Source organism: Phyllobates terribilis, unplaced genomic scaffold (genome assembly GCF_046119375.1).
Source record: "Phyllobates terribilis strain yellow unplaced genomic scaffold, ASM4611937v1 Scaffold_5__5_contigs__length_657084704, whole genome shotgun sequence".
In the NCBI taxonomy this organism is placed as follows: domain Eukaryota; kingdom Metazoa; phylum Chordata; class Amphibia; order Anura; family Dendrobatidae; genus Phyllobates; species Phyllobates terribilis.
This window is the reverse complement of record NW_027362765.1, coordinates 70,794,440-70,812,492: the sequence shown is the minus strand read 5'-3', so window position 1 is coordinate 70,812,492 and position 18,053 is coordinate 70,794,440. Positions and strand designations below refer to the sequence as shown.

Genomic DNA, 18,053 nt, shown 5'->3' with positions numbered 1-18,053 from the left:
CCAGGAAATAATCAGGTATTTGTATATTCTATTAAGTTTGTTAAATGCTGAATTATCATAGAATCATAGAATGTTAGAGTTGAAAAAGACCTCCATGGTCCTCGTGTCCAACCACCTGCTCAATACAGGATTCACTAAACCATCTCAGACAGATGTCTGTCCAGCCTCTGTTTGAAGACTTCAATTGAAGGAGAACTCACCACCTCTCGTGGCCGCCTGTTCCACTCATTGATCACTCTGTCAAATAGTTTTTTCTAATATCATATCTGTATCTTCTCCATTTCAGTTTAATTCTATTGCTTCTCATATTTCCATGTGCATATGAGAATAGGGATGATCCCTCTACACTGTGACATCCATTCAGATATTTTTAGACAGCTATTAAGTCTCCTCTTAGCCTTCTTTTTTGCAAGCTAAACATTCCCAGATCTTTTAACCGTTCCTCGTAGGACATACTTTGCGGTCCACTCACCATCATGGTAGCTCTTCTCTGAACTTGCTCCAGTTTTTCAATGTCTTTTTTAAAATGTGGTGCCCACAACTGGACAGAGTATTACAGATGGGGCCTGACCAAGGAGGAGCAGAGGGGCTTTCCATTGTCAAACGTATCTAGAGCCTTCTGAATCCTTTCAATCTTCTCTAGTATTAGCTATCCCTCCTAGTTTTGCATCGTCTGCAAATTTGATTAGTTTACCTTCAATTCTCTTATCTAGATCATTTATAAAAATGCTGAACAACACTGGGGCCAAGATAGAACCTTGTGGTACCCCGCTTGAAACACTTTTCCAATTGGATGCAAAACCATTTATTACCACTCTTTGAGTACGCTCACTGAGCCACAGTAGCGTAGCTACCAGGGTGGGTGGGTTTTTTACGGTCGCCAGGGGGGGCCCGCTACGGGTTGCCCACCTGGAACTATGCTACCCTTAACTACATCAGAGTGCACAGCGCTCCAATATACTTAAGCCAGGGCTGCACAGCGTGCAACTCACCGCCGACTCCCTACTCCCCGTGCTCAGATGTATTCACATCTTTTAGATGGGAATACCTCTGAGCAACACAGCAGCGCTGGGAGGAGGGGAGCGCTCATAGTCTCCCTGCTCCGAAGTGCAGTGGAGTGATAAGGTTGCACACTGCTGACCTCATCACTCTGCTGCTGTGATCACTGAGCCGCAGAGCGGCAAAGGATGCGTCCTGTTTTCATATTATGGGGCAGTGTGAAAAATTGTGAGAGGGAGCAGCGTGGATGGACCATATGGAGTAGTGTTGGGACAGTATGTAGAGGAGGGAGCATGGGGGAACAATATGAAGGAGTAGGGGGACCATTTGGAGAAGTGAGGGACATTATGGAGAGGAGGAACCATATGGAGAAATGAGTGTTCAATATGAAGAAGTGGGGGGACAGTATGGAGAGGTGGGAGCGTAGGGGACACATAGGGGGAACAGGATGGAGAATTTGGAGCGTCTGAGGACCATATGGAGAAGTTGGTGTGTGGAGGTATTGTATGGAGAAGTGGGAGCATGGAGGACCATATGGAGAAGTGGGGGACATTATGGAGAGGTGATAGTGTGGGGGGGCCGTATGGAGAAATGGGAGCCTGGGTGGACCGTGTGGAGAAGTGGGTGTACAATATGAAGAAGTGGGGGACAGTATTGAAAGGTGGGAGCATAGGGGACAATATGGAGAAATGGGGGTACAGAATGGAGAATTGGGAGCATGTAGGGACAATATGGAGAAGTGGGAGTGTGCATGTATGGAGAAGTAGGAGAACAGTATGTAGAGATGGTAGCGTGGGGGGACAGTATGGAGAGGTGAGAGCTTTGGGGACAATATGGAGAAGTGGGGGCACAGTATGTAGAGATGGGAGCATGAGGGGACAGTATGGAGAGGTGAGAGCTTTGGGGACAATATGGAGAAGTGGGGACAAAGTATGTAGAGATGGGAGCGTGGGGGGACAGTATGGAGAGGTGAGGCTTTGGGGAAAATATGGAGAAGTTGTATTTATGTACTGACCGTGGTCCTGATCGTGTACAAATGTACCAATCGATAACTGATCAGAGGTCATTACCCAGCTGAGGCGGTCACCTTTCGGCCACTGGTTCCCTACTGTGGCTGTCACACTCCTGCAGCCGTCAAACTGCTGCCGAAGTGGTAAAGGTAAGCGCCTTATAGAGCCGAAGGACATAGGGACATTTATAGTATATGAGGGATGCTAATATGAAGGTACAGTATCTTGAGGGCAGTATGCAGAGGAGGAAAAGTGTGGTTCTAGTGCTGTATTAATCTGACAGTGGTTCTGGCACAGCATTCATTTACCAATAGTGGTTCTGGTGCTGCGTTCATATACTGACGGTGGTTCTGAGTATATGGGAGCTGTGGACCCACCATACTGTGTATAGGGAAGCTGTGGGCATTATATTGTGTATAGGGAAGCTATGGGCCCATCATACTGTATATAGGGGAGCTGTGCAGACATCATACTCTGTATAAGGGAGCTATGGTTCACCTATACTGTATATAGAGGAGCTGTATATTGGGGGACCCAGTGGACATTATTAAATGTCAAGTGGGCACTTAAGAAGCATTATTGTTATAGGGACATTCAGAGTATTTTAGCCATCAAAGGGGCAAAACGTGGACACTTTTCTAGGGCATTTGCACACATTAATCTTTTCGAGGGAGCAATTTTACCATTTAGAGGGCACAAATGAGGCATTATTACTTTGTAAGGGGTACAGTGGTGAGTATTACTATGTGGGGAACTAAGATGAACTCTGTTTCTGTACCACACAGCAGTTGCAGTAATAGGGACACATATGGCAGCAGAGGCTCAGCATTGGGGAACCAGCAGGATGAGGAGTTTGTGCAGGTTGGGAATATATGGGGGAAAGGGCTGGAAATGTGAGAAGTCAAATGTGTTTTCGTTGTAATCTCTGCAGAGGAGTCCAGGCTGGAAAAGTCGTCATGTTGGTCTGAGCAAGATGGAAAAGAAAAGAAAATCAACTACTCCACAAGAAAGAATGTCGTCTGTAAGTCACTATATATACACCTGTACAGTAATTACTTGTATAGTCTGCAGGACTGGTAACTACCATTATATGGTCAGGTCTGGTATCTACCCCTATATGGTCAGGTCTGTTATCTACCACTATATGTTATTTTCAGTAACAGCACGGACATCTGCTGAGGTTCCTCTATACCCACAATCATGGTTTACCACCGTTGTTGTAGACACAGTGACACTGAACCCCTAGCTATGCCTCTGCTGAGCCAGTTATGAATTCACCTAACCGTAGCCTTGTCAATCCCATATTTGGTCATTTTTTCACTAAGGATAGTATGAGAGGGGGAGTGGCCTAGCCAGGGATGTAGGCAGACGTGTTCCGGTGCTCTCCCGCCGACCGTCGCTGTGTGCGCCGACCCGGTGTACCGCTGAGCCCTTCAGACACCGCCGGATCCTTTGGGAAGCTCTCCTGCCGCCCTGGGGAGCGTTTCTGGCGAGCAGGAAAGAAGTAATGACCCGCACCAGGCAGCGAGATCCCGGCCCTGGTAGAGGGAGCAGGGGCCAAGATGGCGCTGAGACTTAGGAGGAGGCAGCCAGAGAAAATGCGTCGTGCTCCAGGAGGATGTCGGCTGCTGCACGCCTTGAGAGGTTTGCAAGGGTGGAAGTGGGTGAACACAGTGCTGGACTTTCAGAAAGAGAGGCTGGGGCAGAAGATGGTATGGAAGATCAGGAGAATACTGTGGGTGAAGGAGACTGTGAGGCTGATGGCTCTGGAGATGTGGTGCAGGAGAAAAATATGGAGTCTGCTGCTGATCCTGCTGTGGAGGAACCCACTCTGAAAGATGTGTTCACTGTGGTGTCATATTGCAAACAGGCGCTTACAAAGTTGTCAAAGCAGGTTACGGGTGTTCAAGAAGAAATTACTAACATTAAAGCTGCCATGCAGAAAGCCGACATCCGCATAGGAGAGGTAGAGGAAAGAGTGAGCACGGCTGAGGACACTATAATATCTTTACAAACTGCTCAGAAAAAGCTGGACAAGCAATTAACAGATGTCATTGCTAAAAATGATGACTTGGAAAACAAGTCGCAACGTAACAATGTCAGGATAGTGGGGGTACCGGAAAAAGCAGAGGGTTCAAACCCTACAGAGTTTATTGAGAACTGGCTGCTGGAAAAATCTGGAGTTGATAAACTGTCAAAGGTCTTTGTTGTAGAACGAGCTCACAGAGTCCCACTGAGACCCCAGCCTCCAGGAGCAGCTCCCCGGGCCATGCTGGCTAGGCTCTTAAATTACAGGGACAGAGACACTATCTTACGTACGGCAAGGAAGATCAAGGATTTTACAATTGATGGACAAGACATCTCACTCTACTCAGACTATTCACCCACGGTGCAAAGAATGCACATGAATTATAGAGATGTAAAGAAAAAATTGAGAGACATGGGACTTGCGTATTCTGTGATGTATCCGGCTAAGCTGAGACTGGTTGCACTGGGTAGAGTACACTTTCTGCAATCTCCAGAAGAAGCATTGGACTGGATTGAAAAGAATTCTAGACGAGTGCGAGAGCACAAGGACAGTTGAAGAGAGGCAGATTGTGTTTTTGTGAATGCGATTTATAATTATCCTTTGCTATCCTTTTTCGGTTGCATTTAACTATTTGTTACAGGATACAAGTCTGCTCATGGACTGGAGCGGCGTACTGGTGGTGCATACAGTTTATATAAGTTTTATATAATATGTTTTTCATAAGGCGGGAGAGACCTTTGGGAAGATAGTTGGTGGAATAGGCCGATTTCATTCACCCACTCTCGGATAGAGAGAACGGAACGACAAATTTGGAGGTGGATTGGGGGAGATAGGGGCGGTCAGAGGAGTTTTGGTTTGGGGTATGGGAGGGGGGGTTGGATGAGGGGGGGGCGGGAACGGACGGCATGGGGGACATCTTATGATATGGTCATATACACAGACGGGTATGGTTAAGGTGTTAAGCTGGAACATACGTGGTTTGGCAGACCGTAAGAGACGGGCCATTGTTCTCCAAAATATTATTTCCCACGGGCCTTCCATTATCTGCCTCATGGAAACACACCTGAAGAGGGACAAAATTGGGCTCCTGGCGAGGAAATGGGTTCAAAAACCACTCTACTTACTCTGCATATCCGAGAGGGGTTTCCATCTAGGTGCATGTGAGGACTCCATTTGAGGAGGTTGAGGTTAAAATAGATAAAGATGGACAGTTCGTTTTTCTAGTCTGCAGACTTTATGGCAAATTATATTGTGTGGTGGCAGTGTATTTCCCACCGCCATTTACTGGGACAAAACTGCAAGAGATTATAGAACTTACGAGGCATTGGACAGGGACCCCTGTGTTGCTGATTGGAGATGTTAACAATATAATGAATAAAATTTGGGACAAAACTGGTAGGCAACCGGGAAGAACTGACGGAGAGGGGGAGACACCCTTTGCTAAATATGTGTCAGAGGTGGGCCTGATAGATTTGTGGAGAGTGAGACATATGGGAGTGAAGACATATTCATGTTACTCCTCGACGCACGGTTCTATGTCTAGAATAGACTTAGCCTTGGGAAATGGGTTGGTTAACCAAAACTTCGCTCATATTGATTATTTGCCTAAGATACTCTCTGATCATAGTCCCTTGCTGGTGGAACTGAGGTTCGGTATATGTGGGAATGGTGGACGTAAAGAGTGGAAGGTTCACCCGGTATGGCTGGAAACGGTAGATATTCAGAAAATAGCAGGAGAGGTGGAGGAATTCTTCCAGAACAATGTGGGAAGTACAGCCATAGGAAATGTGTGGCACACAATGAAGACCTATGCTAGGGGTTTATTGATTTGAGATATATCCAGATGTAAAAGTCAGAACAGATTGGAGGAAAGAGAGGCATTGGCTGCGCTGAGGGGGGCAGAGGAGGAGTTGGTGTTTAATCCCACTTTAGAGGAGCAACAGAACATGAAGGAAGTTCAAAAAAAGGTGGATAAAATATTTCTGGCCAATGGGGAAAAGAAAAGGGAATTCCAAAAAATTGCCTTTTATGAAGAGGGTGAAAAAGTTGGTCACCTGTTGTCTGCTATAGCGGCAGCGCAGAGGGAACAGGGATTTGTGTATGGTCTCTTGGATCCAACTGGCACCCTAGTCACTGAAACGCGAGATATCTTGAGGGTGTTTAGAGACTTCTATAGTGATCTATATAACTCTAAATTAAGGAACACGGGAGATGATATAGACCAATTTTTGAGGGGTACTCGGATATCTAGGCTTAGTGAGGAGGCTAGGGATAGCTTGGAGAGCCCCCTGACGGTAGAGGAAATGGAGGAAGCTTTGGCTTCAATGGCAAATAAGAAAGCCCCAGGTGCAGATGGTTTACCAACAGAATTCCATAAACATCTTAGAGATGTACTATTGGCAAAATTAAAAGATGTGTTTTTGGCGGCTCTGGAGGTGGGAGAATTACCGGAGTCAATGTGGGAGGCTACGGTGGTGGTTCTGCCCAAGGCAGATAAGGACCGGACACAGACAGATTCGAATAGACCCATATCCCTACTACCGGCTGATATTAAAATTTTAGCTAAAGTAATGTCTAACCGATTGAGCCAGGTGGTTTCTGGTGTTGTACACCCAGATCAGTCAGGATTTATGCCGGATAGATCGACGGCCATTAACTTGAGGCGGCTATTCTTTAATATGCAATTGGCCACTGATAATGCTGGGCATAGAGTGGTGGTCTCATTAGACACACGGAAAGCCTTTGATAGTGTGGAGTGGAGTTATCTCTGGCGTGTTCTCCAGTTGATGGGAATTGGTCCGTTTTTTTTGGCATGGATAAAATTATTATATACACGCCCGGTGGCCAGATTGAGAGTAAATGGGGAGCGGTCAGATAAATTTGGTTTGACTAGAGGAACTAGACAAGGCTGTCCCCTCTCCCCATTGTTATTTGCCCTGGCCATAGAGCCGTTGTTTGCTGTACTGAGACAGTCAGACGTGGTAAGGGGATTCCGGTATGGTGTGGCGGAGGAGAAGATAGCGTTGTACGCAGATGATATTTTATTATTCTTACAAGACCCTCAGATATCATTACATGGAGCAATAGCTATTATTAATTAATTATCTGGGTTACAAATTAACTGGGATAAATCTCATATTATGGAAATAGACTCCCTGAATAGTTTAGATGTTGAACAGGTGGAGCGTACACAACTCAAGTTGGTATGAGAATTTAAGTATCTTGGAATTACAATAACATTACCAGTAAAGGAGTACCTTCCAGTTGAATGTATACCCGATACTGGGGAAATTAAAAGATAAAGCATCTACGTGGAGCAAAATGCGCCGCTCGGTGGTGGGACGCACCAATCTTCTTAAAATGGTGCTGATGCCCAAATTGTTGTACGTTTTACATAACTCCCCTGTGTGGATTCCTCAGCCAGTGTTCCAGCGCATTAATGCAATATTTAGAGATCTGGTCTGGGGTGGAGGGCAGCCTAGGATTAAGCTGGATACTCTCCAGAGGCCGAAGGAGGAGGGGGGTCTCGCTCTACCAAACCCATGGGTATATTTTTTGGCAGCACAGTCACAACATATTAGAGGGTGGGCGCAGAGGGCAGTGAAGGGGACTATTCAGGCTGTTCTGGAACTTCATCTTAAAAAGAGTCCATTGGTAATGGGTCTAGAAACGGAACTTTTTGGGAGGATGGGCAAGTCATACCCGACCTGTGACCTAGTCCATAAATTGTGGACAAGGGTGAAGAAGATTAGAGGCATAGTGGGGCTGACAACGTATACTCCTATTTGGGATAATGAAAACCTATGTGAATTTTACAAAATAAGAGAGCTGAGAGGCTTGGTGGCAAAGGGTATACAATACATCTACCAACTGATGGATAATCAAAACATCAAAACCCTAGAGACGCTGAAAGAGGAATTTCACTTATCGGATGGACACAGCTATCAGTATACACAGGTTAAACATGCGTTTATTAAACAAGGGAAAATTAGGAACCTATCTGTTTAAAGGGATATCGTTATTGATTATATTTGTATGGGGGGATGTACAACAAGTGTTATATCTACGGTGTATGCGGATCTGCTTCACACCTTTCTACTGAATTATCCTGTTTTGGCTAAGGGAAAGTGGGAGCAGATGTTGGTACCATTGAAGATGACAAATGGGAATCCATATTAGAATATATCCCCAAGTTGTCTCTAAGTGAACCTGCCAGAATGTCCCAACTACTTCTTATTCATAGAGCATATAGGTCGCCTGATTTTTTGTTCAGAATAGGAGTACGGGAGACCTCGGATTGCCCGAGATGTAGGTCAGATGCTGCCGGTATACTACATGTTATGTGGAGTTGCCAAAACTTGCAAGCTATTGGTCTGAAGTAGCTGCCCTACTTGAAGGGCGTTATCACTATATAATTCCTAGAAATCCAATAGTTTGCCTGTTGGGATATGTGGAGGAACTTGTGGGGAATGATATCGCAAAATTGGCAATTGCCAGACTATTATATGCAGTTAGAAAGGTAATAGCTAGGTATTGGGTGCGAATGGAACCTCCCTCTAGACAAGAGTATATAAGGCAGGTGGATTATGTGGTTCGGATGGAGGAGAAAATTTATTTCAAAAGGAAAAATGCCAAACTCAGTGACAACCTATGGGCACTATGGAAGGTGTGATTAATGCTATTGAAGGGAAGATTCCGGTGAATACACTAAGAAATGCATTGAAATGGTTATGTTTTGTGTGATATTGGATCATATCTTATATAACGATGAGGGATTATTGCTGTCTGTTAAAGGGGAGGGGGGTTGAGGGTGGGGTTCTTTTTGCTAATAAGAAAATGGAAAATTGTTATTCTGAAGTTGTATTTCATTATTTTTTCTCTAAATGAATAAAAATTGATCTGATTTAAAAAAAGGATAGTATGAGATACTTCATCAAATGCTTTACTAAACTCGAGATATACTATACCACATTTCCTTGATCCACCCAGTCAGTGACTCCATCATAGAAAGAAATTAGATTAGTCCGGCATGACTTGTTTGCTACAAACCCATGCTGGCTTAGGTTAATTACTGTATTTTTACATACAAGTACTTCTAAAAGGGGGTGTATCTTGGTTGAGAGAAATTCCTATTGGAAAAGACATCCTTTGGCTCAGTGGGATAGATTTATCACATTCAAATTGCAAACTATAAATACATAACAATGAAGCCTGCGGCAGACTGGTAATATTTCTGCATTACATATTAGAGGTCACCGAAAAGTCTGTAAAAGTATATTTAGAGACATGCATATAGCACCTGTGATTGACTGATAAAAATCTATCACTTCTCAGCATTTAGTGGTCACTACTCACCTGCACAGTTATCTGTAGGAATCTCCTCTTTACACCGCTCATCACCCCTCACATACGTCTCTGTAGTATTAATATGGGGCAGATCTTTACCCTGAAATAAATGTTGTAAAAATCACCAACAGATAAAGATATTTGGTGAAATGATTTAAAAAAAAAAAAAAGTCAAACAAAATCTAAGGCTCTGTTCACACTGGTGTATATTCTCTCATGCGAGATAATCATACCGAATCTAGAGTGTCATCTTAGTGTCATCCGATTCTCTTGCACGAAAAAATAGAACCACAGGTGCTGAGATGATCGAATACTTAATTTCTCCATCTTCAACATGGTCTCTGTGAGCATACTTTGGAGTTTCACACACACCCAAAGACTTGAAAGGGTGAGTGCGATCCGATCATCGGATGCACCTGCAGCATGCTGAGATTGTTTTCTCATTCTGAATCGACATGACCAAATAATCGCAGATCAGCACTGCCCCATAGTATAACATTGAGCTGAGTTCTATCTGATAAAACATCGGATAGCACTCAGCTGTGTTAAATGCCAGTGTGAGCGTAGCCTCAAACCTAGCCTCCCAATTCTAACCAGCAGTCTCCATAACCAGAAAATTGTGAGAAGATCCAGACGTCTAATGTCTATGGTCAGCTTTATCCTGTCATCTCCACCAGATATAAATAAATGGCCACATTAGAGACACCTATCTAGTAGTAGGTTGGGCCTCTATTGGCCTTCAGAACTGTAGAAATTCGTCACATCACAGATTCTTCAAGGTGTTGAGATTGTTCCCCAATAATACTGAAGGTGATGAAGGTGCTGAGATGCTCTGACCATCTAATTCTACCTCCTCCCAGAGATGCTTTATAGGGTTAAGATCTGAGAACTGTGAAGGCAGGAAAACAAGGAAAACTCACTGTCATGTTCCTGGTATAAAGTAGTAAAAAAAGGCACCCTCTAAAGTGAATTGCTGTGTGACATAACGCTTTACATGTGGTGCTGCAAGATATACTGTAATTACATGACCCTGATACAAAGTTCTGAGATTATATGGTTAATGCTGTGGTTTATAGTATATCCTTTGCTGGGCAGGAGAGAGTTACAGAGGCACAGCCCCGCAGCTGGGCAGGAGAGAGTTACAGAGGGTCAGCCCCGCAGCTGGGCAGGGGAGAGTTACAGAGGGTCAGCCCCGCAGCTGGGCAGGGGAGAGTTACAGAGGGTCAGCCCTGCAGCTGGGCAGGCGAGAGTTACAGAGGGTCAGCCCTGCAGCTGGGGGAGGGGGAGAGTTACAGAGGGTCAGCCCTGCAGCTGGGCAGGAGAGAGTTACAGAGGGTCAGCCCCGCAGCTGGGCAGGGGAGAGTTACAGAGGGTCAGCCCCGCAGCTGGGCAGGAGAGCATTACAGAGGGTCAGCCCTGCAGCTGGGCAGGGGGAGAGTTACAGAGGGTCAGCCATGCAGCTGGGCAGGGGAGAGTTACAGAGGGTCAGCCCTGCAGCTGGGCAGGGGGAGAGTTACAGAGGGTCAGCTCTGCAGCTGGGCAGGGGAGAGTTACAGAGGGTCAGCCCTGCAGCTGGGCAGGGGAGAGTTACAGAGGGTCAGCCCTGCAGCTGGGCAGGAGAGAGTTTCAGAGGGTCAGCCCTGCAGCTGGGCAGGGGGAGAGTTACAGAGGGTCAGTCCTGCAGCTGGGCAGGGGAGAGTTACAGAGGGTCAGCCCTGCAGCTGGGCAGGAGAGCGTTACAGAGGGTCAGCCCTGCAGCTGGGCAGGAGAGAGTTACAGAGGGTCAGCCCTGCAGCTGGGCAGGGGGAGAGTTACAGAGGGTCAGCCCTGCAGCTGGGCAGGGGGAGAGTTACAGAGGGTCAGCCCTGCAGCTGGGCAGGGAACAGTTACAGAGGATCAGCCCTGCAACTGGGCAGGGGAGAGTTACAGAGGGTCAGCCCTGCAGCTGGGCAGGGGAGAGTTACAGAGGGTCAGCCCTGCAGCTGGGCAGGGGAGAGTTACAGGGGGTCAGCCCTGCAGCTGGGCAGGGGAGAGTTACAGGGGGTCAGCCCTGCAACAGGCAGGGGAGAGTTACAGAAGGTCAGCCCTGCAGCTGGGCAGTGGAGAGTTACAGAGGGTCAGCCCTGCAGCTCGGCAGGGGAGAGTTACAGAGGGTCAGCCTTGCAGCTCGGCAGGGGAGAGTTACAGAGGGTCAGCCCTGCAGCTGGGCAGGGGAGAGTCACAGAGGGTCAGTCCTGCAGCTGGGCAGGGGAGAGTTACAGAGGGTCAGCTATGCAGCTGGGCAGGGGAGAGTTACAGAGGGACTGCCCTGCAGCTGGGCAGGGGAGAGTTACAGAGGGTCAGTCTTGCAGCTGGGCAGGGGAGAGTTACAGAGGGTCATCCCTGCAGCTGGGCAGCGGAGAGTTACAGAGGGTCAGCCCTGCAGCTGGGCAGGGGAGAGTTACAGAGGGTCAGCCCTGCAGCTGGGCAGGGGAGAGTAACATAGGGTCAGCCCTGCAGCTGGGCAGGGGAGAGTAACATAGGGTCAGCCCTGCAGCTGGGCAGGGGAGAGTTACAGAAGGTCAGCCTTGCTGCTGGGCAGGGAAGAGTTACAGAGGGTCAGCCCTGCAGCTGGACAGGGGAGAGTTACAGAGGGTCAGCCCTGCTGCTGGACAGGGGAGAGTTACAGAGGGTCAGCCCTGCAGCCGGGCAGGGGAGAGTTACAGGGGGTCAGCCCTGCAGCTGGGCAGGAGAGAGTTACAGAGGGTCAGCCCTGCAGCTGGGCAGGGGAGAGTTACAGAGGGTCAGCCCTGCAGCTGGGCAGGAGAAAGTTACAGAGGGTCAGCCCTGCAGCTGGGCAGGGGAGAGTTACAGAGGGTCAGCCCTGCAGCTGGGCAGGGGAGAGTTACAGAGGGTCAGCCATGCAGCTGGGCAGGGGAGAGTTACAGAGGGTCAGCCCTGTAGCTGGGCAGGGGAGAGTTACAGAGGGTCAGCCCTGCTGCTGGACAGGGGAGAGTTACAGAGGGTCAGCCCTGCAGCCGGGCAGGGGAGAGTTACAGAGGGTCAGCCCTGCAGCTGGGCAGGAGAGAGTTACAGAGGGTCAGCCCTGCAGCTCGGCAAGGGAGAGTTACAAAGGGTCAGCCCTGCAGCTGGGCAGGGGAGAGTTACAGAGGGTCAGCCCTGCAGCTGGGCAGGGGAGAGTTACAGAGGGTCAGCCCTGCAGCTGGGCAGGGGAGAGTTACAGAGGGTCAGCCCTGCAGCTGGGCAGGGGAGAGTTACAGAGGGTCAGACCTACAGCTGGGCAGGAGAGAGTTACAGAGGGTCAGTCCTGCAGCTGGCAGAGTCTTGGAAGATGTTTTGTAGGTGGTTCAATATTTAGTGTAAATGATACTGTATGTATAATAGACTGTAATTCTAGTGGCCGTTTCCTATGTGGGGCTCTGTAGTGGGGTTTTGGCGCCATCTACTGCTCATTGTTAGCACTTGAGGAACGATATTAGGTGTGCAGAAAAGTCTGTAAGAAATATAGAGGTTTAAGCTATAAATAGATCCCTGGATGCTGTTAGAGTTCAGATGCAGATTGAACGACTTCTTTCTTCAACGTTCAAAGTCAGATTGCTCAATCTTCCCATTCTTAAATCTGCTCCAATTTATGCTGCACTCCACAGTCATGTGTCTATAAATGTTTCAGATGGGAGTGTGAAAGCATCTCTAATAAATTGGCCATTCAGTGTATAATACTGGGGGATAAAACAAGACTGAACACAAGACCTTCACAGCCTTCTACACATCATAGGGGAGATCTCATGATATCTTCTCTCCATCTACCTGATGATCCTGAGGAACATCGGGATCTCCTTGTGTATAGTCCAGTAGAAGAAGAGGACGGGGACATCTCTCTGGTGTTGTCCTCTTACTGGATAGAACTGGAGGAAACACATACAGGGACTGATTCATTCTTTACATACAGATAATTATAGGCCGTGTGTATTTAGTCCTGTCTATTACCTGGTGATGTGAGGGGCTGGGGAACCTCCATCATGACGTCCTTGTACATATCTTTGTGTTCTTCTAAATACTCCCACTCCTCCATGGAGAAATAGACGGTGACATCCTGACACCTTATAGGAACCTGACACATACAATGATACAGTCATCCCCCGATCCCTTCATAGTGTTACTGTATAATGTCCCAGCATTCCCAGCAGTGTCACCTCTCCAGTCAGCAGCTCAATCATCTTGTAGGTGAGTTCTAGGATCTTCTGGTCATTGATGTCCTCATGTATCAGGGGGTGAGGTGGAGGTCCTGTGATTGGGCTCAGGGGTCTTCCCCATCCCTCAGACACAGGGTCCTGACAGCGCTCACTAGAGGTCTTCTTCACTACTGTGTAATCCTGGTTATGGAGAGACACATTAATAAATCTCACTACAGACATTTCCAGAGTCCTCACCTCTCCAGTTCTGTCCATCTGTTATTCCCATAGATAAGAATGATGTAATGTGACGTCATCAGAGTCTCTCACCTCTCCAGTGAGCCGGAAGAGGATCTCTAGGGTGAGGTGTAATATCCTCTCTGCCATCTTGTCCCTGTCCCTATCCATCCTTGATGGTCAATCAGGAATATTCTCTTATATAGAAGATCTCCACTGAGAGGATCCGATATTGTAGGGACCTGAATGGGGAGAAGATGACGATGTAACATCATAAAGATCCCATGTAAGAAATCTCCGGAGCTGTTACCGGCTTCACATGATCACTACATGCAGTCATGGCCCCGTCCTGCCCCCGGTATAACACACAATTACATTATAGTCACATACACAGATTTATCACATAATGTCTCCAATCCAGCACCAAAAATACAGAACAAATCAAAGAGAAAAATCTAAAATATCTGAACCTTTATTAAATATTTTATAAAAACAAGACAAAGTTATAAAGTTCAGGGAACATCCACAGAGATCGGGACGGCAGAACCGGGGACGTCAGTAACAGATAATGATAGAAAATTAATATCCCCTGATAGTGACAACATGGAGCGGACGACAGCCATAATGGATATTGTACAGTAACAGAGCAGCGAGCGACGTCAGGAGGGAAGTGACCCAATCTAATCCAATACAGACAGATCCTGATATAGCGACACAGACAGGAACACGTTCTGTCTACTGGAATGTGACCGCAGCATTGAGGGGGTTAATGTCCCTTGCGGCCAGTAGTGGGGAATCTCCACATACCTCCACCTGCAGAGCCGCACACTAGATATATAGATATATGGCTGTGACCAAATCCTAGTGGGTGATAGAATCTGCTGACTTTTTCCACTAGGATTTGGCTTTCTCTCGACTGTAACCTAATGTGCAGAGAGTCCCAGTGCTTCCCCCAGGACTGAGTCCTGTCCCCTCTATCACACAGTTCCTGCTCCCTCATTACCGGTCACCAGTGCAGAGTCCCGGTGCTTCCCCCAGGACTGAGTCCTGTCCCCTCTATCACACAGTCCCTGCTACCTCATTACCGGTCCCCAGTGCAGAGTCCCAGTGCTTCCCCCAGGACTGAGTCCTGTCCCCTCTATCACACAGTCCCTGCTCCCTCATTACCGGTCACCAGTGCAGAGTCCCAGTGCTTCCCCCAGGACTGAGTCCTGTCCCCTCTATCACACAGTCCCTGCTCCCTCATTACCGGTCCCCAGTACAGAGTCCCAGTGCTTCCCCCAGGACTGAGTCCTGTCCCCTCTATCACACAGTCCCTGCTCCCTCATTACCGGTCACCAGTGCAGAGTCCCGGTGCTTCCCCCAGGACTGAGTCCTGTCCCCTCTATCACACAGTCCCTGCTACCTCATTACCGGTCCCCAGTGCAGAGTCCCAGTGCTTCCCCCAGGACTGAGTCCTGTCCCCTCTATCACACAGTCCCTGCTCCCTCATTACCGGTCCCCAGTACAGAGTCCCAGTGCTTCCCCCAGGACTGAGTCCTGTCCCCTCTATCACACAGTCCCTGCTCCCTCATTATTGGTCACCAGAGCAAAGTCCCGATGCTTCCTCCAGCATACCTCCCAATTTTTGAAGAAGAGAAAGAGGGACAGATCATGCGGCGTGTGTAGCGCCCTGCGGCAAATTTTGGCCACGCCCCAATCTACGCCCATTTACAATTTCTTTCTTCTCTGGCAGGAGGAGTTGCCAGAGGGACACTTGTAATGAGGGGTATTCAGCAGACGGCCCTCATCCTAATTCCTGGTATGATTGGCCTCCTCATCCCAATCCTGGTATGCGTGGCCTCCTCAGACCCAATCCTGGTAAGCGTGGCTCCCTCAGACCCAATCCTGGTAGGCGTGGCCCCCGCAGAGCCAATCCTGGTAGATGTGGCCCCCGCAGGCCTAATCCTGATAGGCGTGGCCCCCGCAGGCCCAATCCTGGTAGGCGTGGCCCCCGCAGACCCAATCCTGGTAGGCGTGGCCCCCGCAGACCCAATCTTGGTAGGCATGGCCCCCTAAGACCCAATCCTGGTAGGCATTGTCCCCTCAGACCCAGTCCTGGTAGGCATGGCCCTCTCAGACCCAGTCCTGGTAGGCATGGCCCCCTCAAACACAATCCTATGGCCCCCTCAATCCCAATCCTACTATGCATGGCCCCATCAGACCCAATCTTGATATACATGGCACCCCATCACTGCACACAAGAAAAAAATAAAGAATTCTGCCCACTTTCCTTCCTTCCCTCTGCTCTTCTCCAGCACTGCATCCTGTCTGCCAGCAGCTCATGTCAGTATCTGAGCAGCGCATGATGTCACTGCCATGCGCCCTCAGATGCCGAGGTGAGCTGCAGGGATATTCACTCCTCTCCACACCAGGACTATGGGTGTGGAGAGGAGTGAATTGTCAGTCTCCTTACTAGCGCACACAGCAGCGGCTGTATGAGTGCATGCACTCCTGTTGCGGCTCCGCGATCCTCTGTGCACGCTACTAAAGAGAATGACTATTCACTCCTCTCCATGCCCATGGCGTCCCCTCTATCACACAGTCTCTGCTCCCTCATTACCGGTCCCCAGTGCTTACCCCCGGACTGAGTCCTGTCCCCTCTATCACACAGTCCCTGCTCCCTCATTACCGGTCACCAGTGCAGAGTTCCGGTGCTTCCCCCAGGACTGAGTCCTGTCCCCTCTATCACACAGTCCCTGCTCCCTCATTACCAGTCCCCAGTGCAGAGTCCCGATGCTTTCCCCAGGACTGAGTCCTGTCCCCTCTATCACACAGTCCCTGCTCCCTCATTACCGGTCACCAGTGCAGAGTCCCGGTGCTTCCCCCAGGACTGAGTCCTGTCCCCTCTATCACACAGTCCCTCTTCCCTCATTATTGGTCACCAGAGCAAAGTCCCGATGCTTCCTCCAGCATACCTCCCAATTTTTGAAGAAGAGAAAGAGGGACAGATCATGCGGCGTGTGTAGCGCCCTGCAGCAAATTTTGGCCACGCCCCTGGTCACACCCCAATCCACGCCCATTTACAATTTTTCTTCTCTAGAAGGAGGAGTTGTCAGAGGGGCACTTGTAACGAGGGGTATTCAGCAGACGGCCCTCATCCTAATTCCTCATATGCATGGCCTCCTCATCCCAATCCTGGTATGCGTGGCCTCCTCATCCCCAATCCTGGTATGCGTGGCGCCGTCATCCCCAATCCTGGAATGTGTGGCGCCGCCACCCCCAATCCTGGTATGCGTGGTCCTCTCAGACCTAATCCTGGTATGCGTGGCCCCGTCAGCCCCAATCCTGATATGCGTGGCCCCGTCAGCCCCAATCCTGGTATGCGTGGCCCCCTCAGACCCAATCCTGGTATGCGTGGCCCCCTCAGACCCAATTCTGGTATGCGTGGCCCCCTCAGACCCAATCCTGGTATGCGTGGCCCCCTCAGACCCAATCCTGGTAGACGTGGCTCCCTCAGACCCAATCCTGGTAGGCGTGGCCCCCCGCAGACCCAATCCTGGTAGGTAAAATATATATTATAGAAAATCAATTAGCGTCTTTTAATAGATTACCTAATCAGTGTGAATCAATATAGCGATGATGGAATAATCTATGTGTATGTATGTATGCAAATGTGTATATGCACATGGATTATGTTAATAGTTAATGAATATATAACTATCAGCTTCTGTTCTAATTTGTAGACATGAACAACTAAATGATTTCCTGGGAATGACGTATGCATGTGCACGGCTGATAACAGAGAGATTCATGTCGAGTTGGCAATGATGGCGCTGAGGGGCGAACTCACCCCCTCCATCGTAATTCCTAAGGCGTTACTCAAACCAAGAGATACATAGATGGACAAATTACAGCGTGCCGAGTTATCAGAAAAGAGCAATAAATTTTACTAATCCCACCTAGAAGGAGAATGCTATATAACCCCATGTCTACGTAATAAAGTATGCCATTATGCGTGGTTCAGTTTCTGAGTGAAGTTTTTCAACCAGATTAGCAGATTTGGTTAATTAGCTTCTCTGCATGCACTCGGACATCTTTAATTTGGAGGAGAGCAGTTACCTAGTGTATCTTAAATTGGTGTAACCATCACTGTAGGCGTGGCCCCCGCAGACCCAATCCTGGTAGGCATGGCCCCCTCAAACACAATCCTACTATGTATGGCCCCCTCAATCCCAATCCTACTATGCATGGCCCCCCATCACTGCACACAAGAAAAAA

General features: G+C 48.4%; 1 protein-coding gene across 1 annotated transcript in view; it reads right to left on the bottom strand.

Annotated features, from left to right (window-relative positions):
* The window catches only part of LOC141271460 (uncharacterized), a 549,319-nt gene that overhangs the window by 88,746 nt on the left and 442,520 nt on the right, over positions 1 to 18,053 (bottom strand). Inside the window, exons 4-6 of the mRNA XM_073681531.1 lie at positions 13,372 to 13,495; positions 13,192 to 13,289; positions 9,394 to 9,484 (exon numbers count right to left, since the gene is read on the bottom strand). Of these exons, the coding sequence (XP_073537632.1) occupies positions 9,394 to 9,484; positions 13,192 to 13,289; positions 13,372 to 13,495 (313 nt within the window). The remainder of the gene's footprint in view (positions 1 to 9,393; positions 9,485 to 13,191; positions 13,290 to 13,371; positions 13,496 to 18,053) is intronic.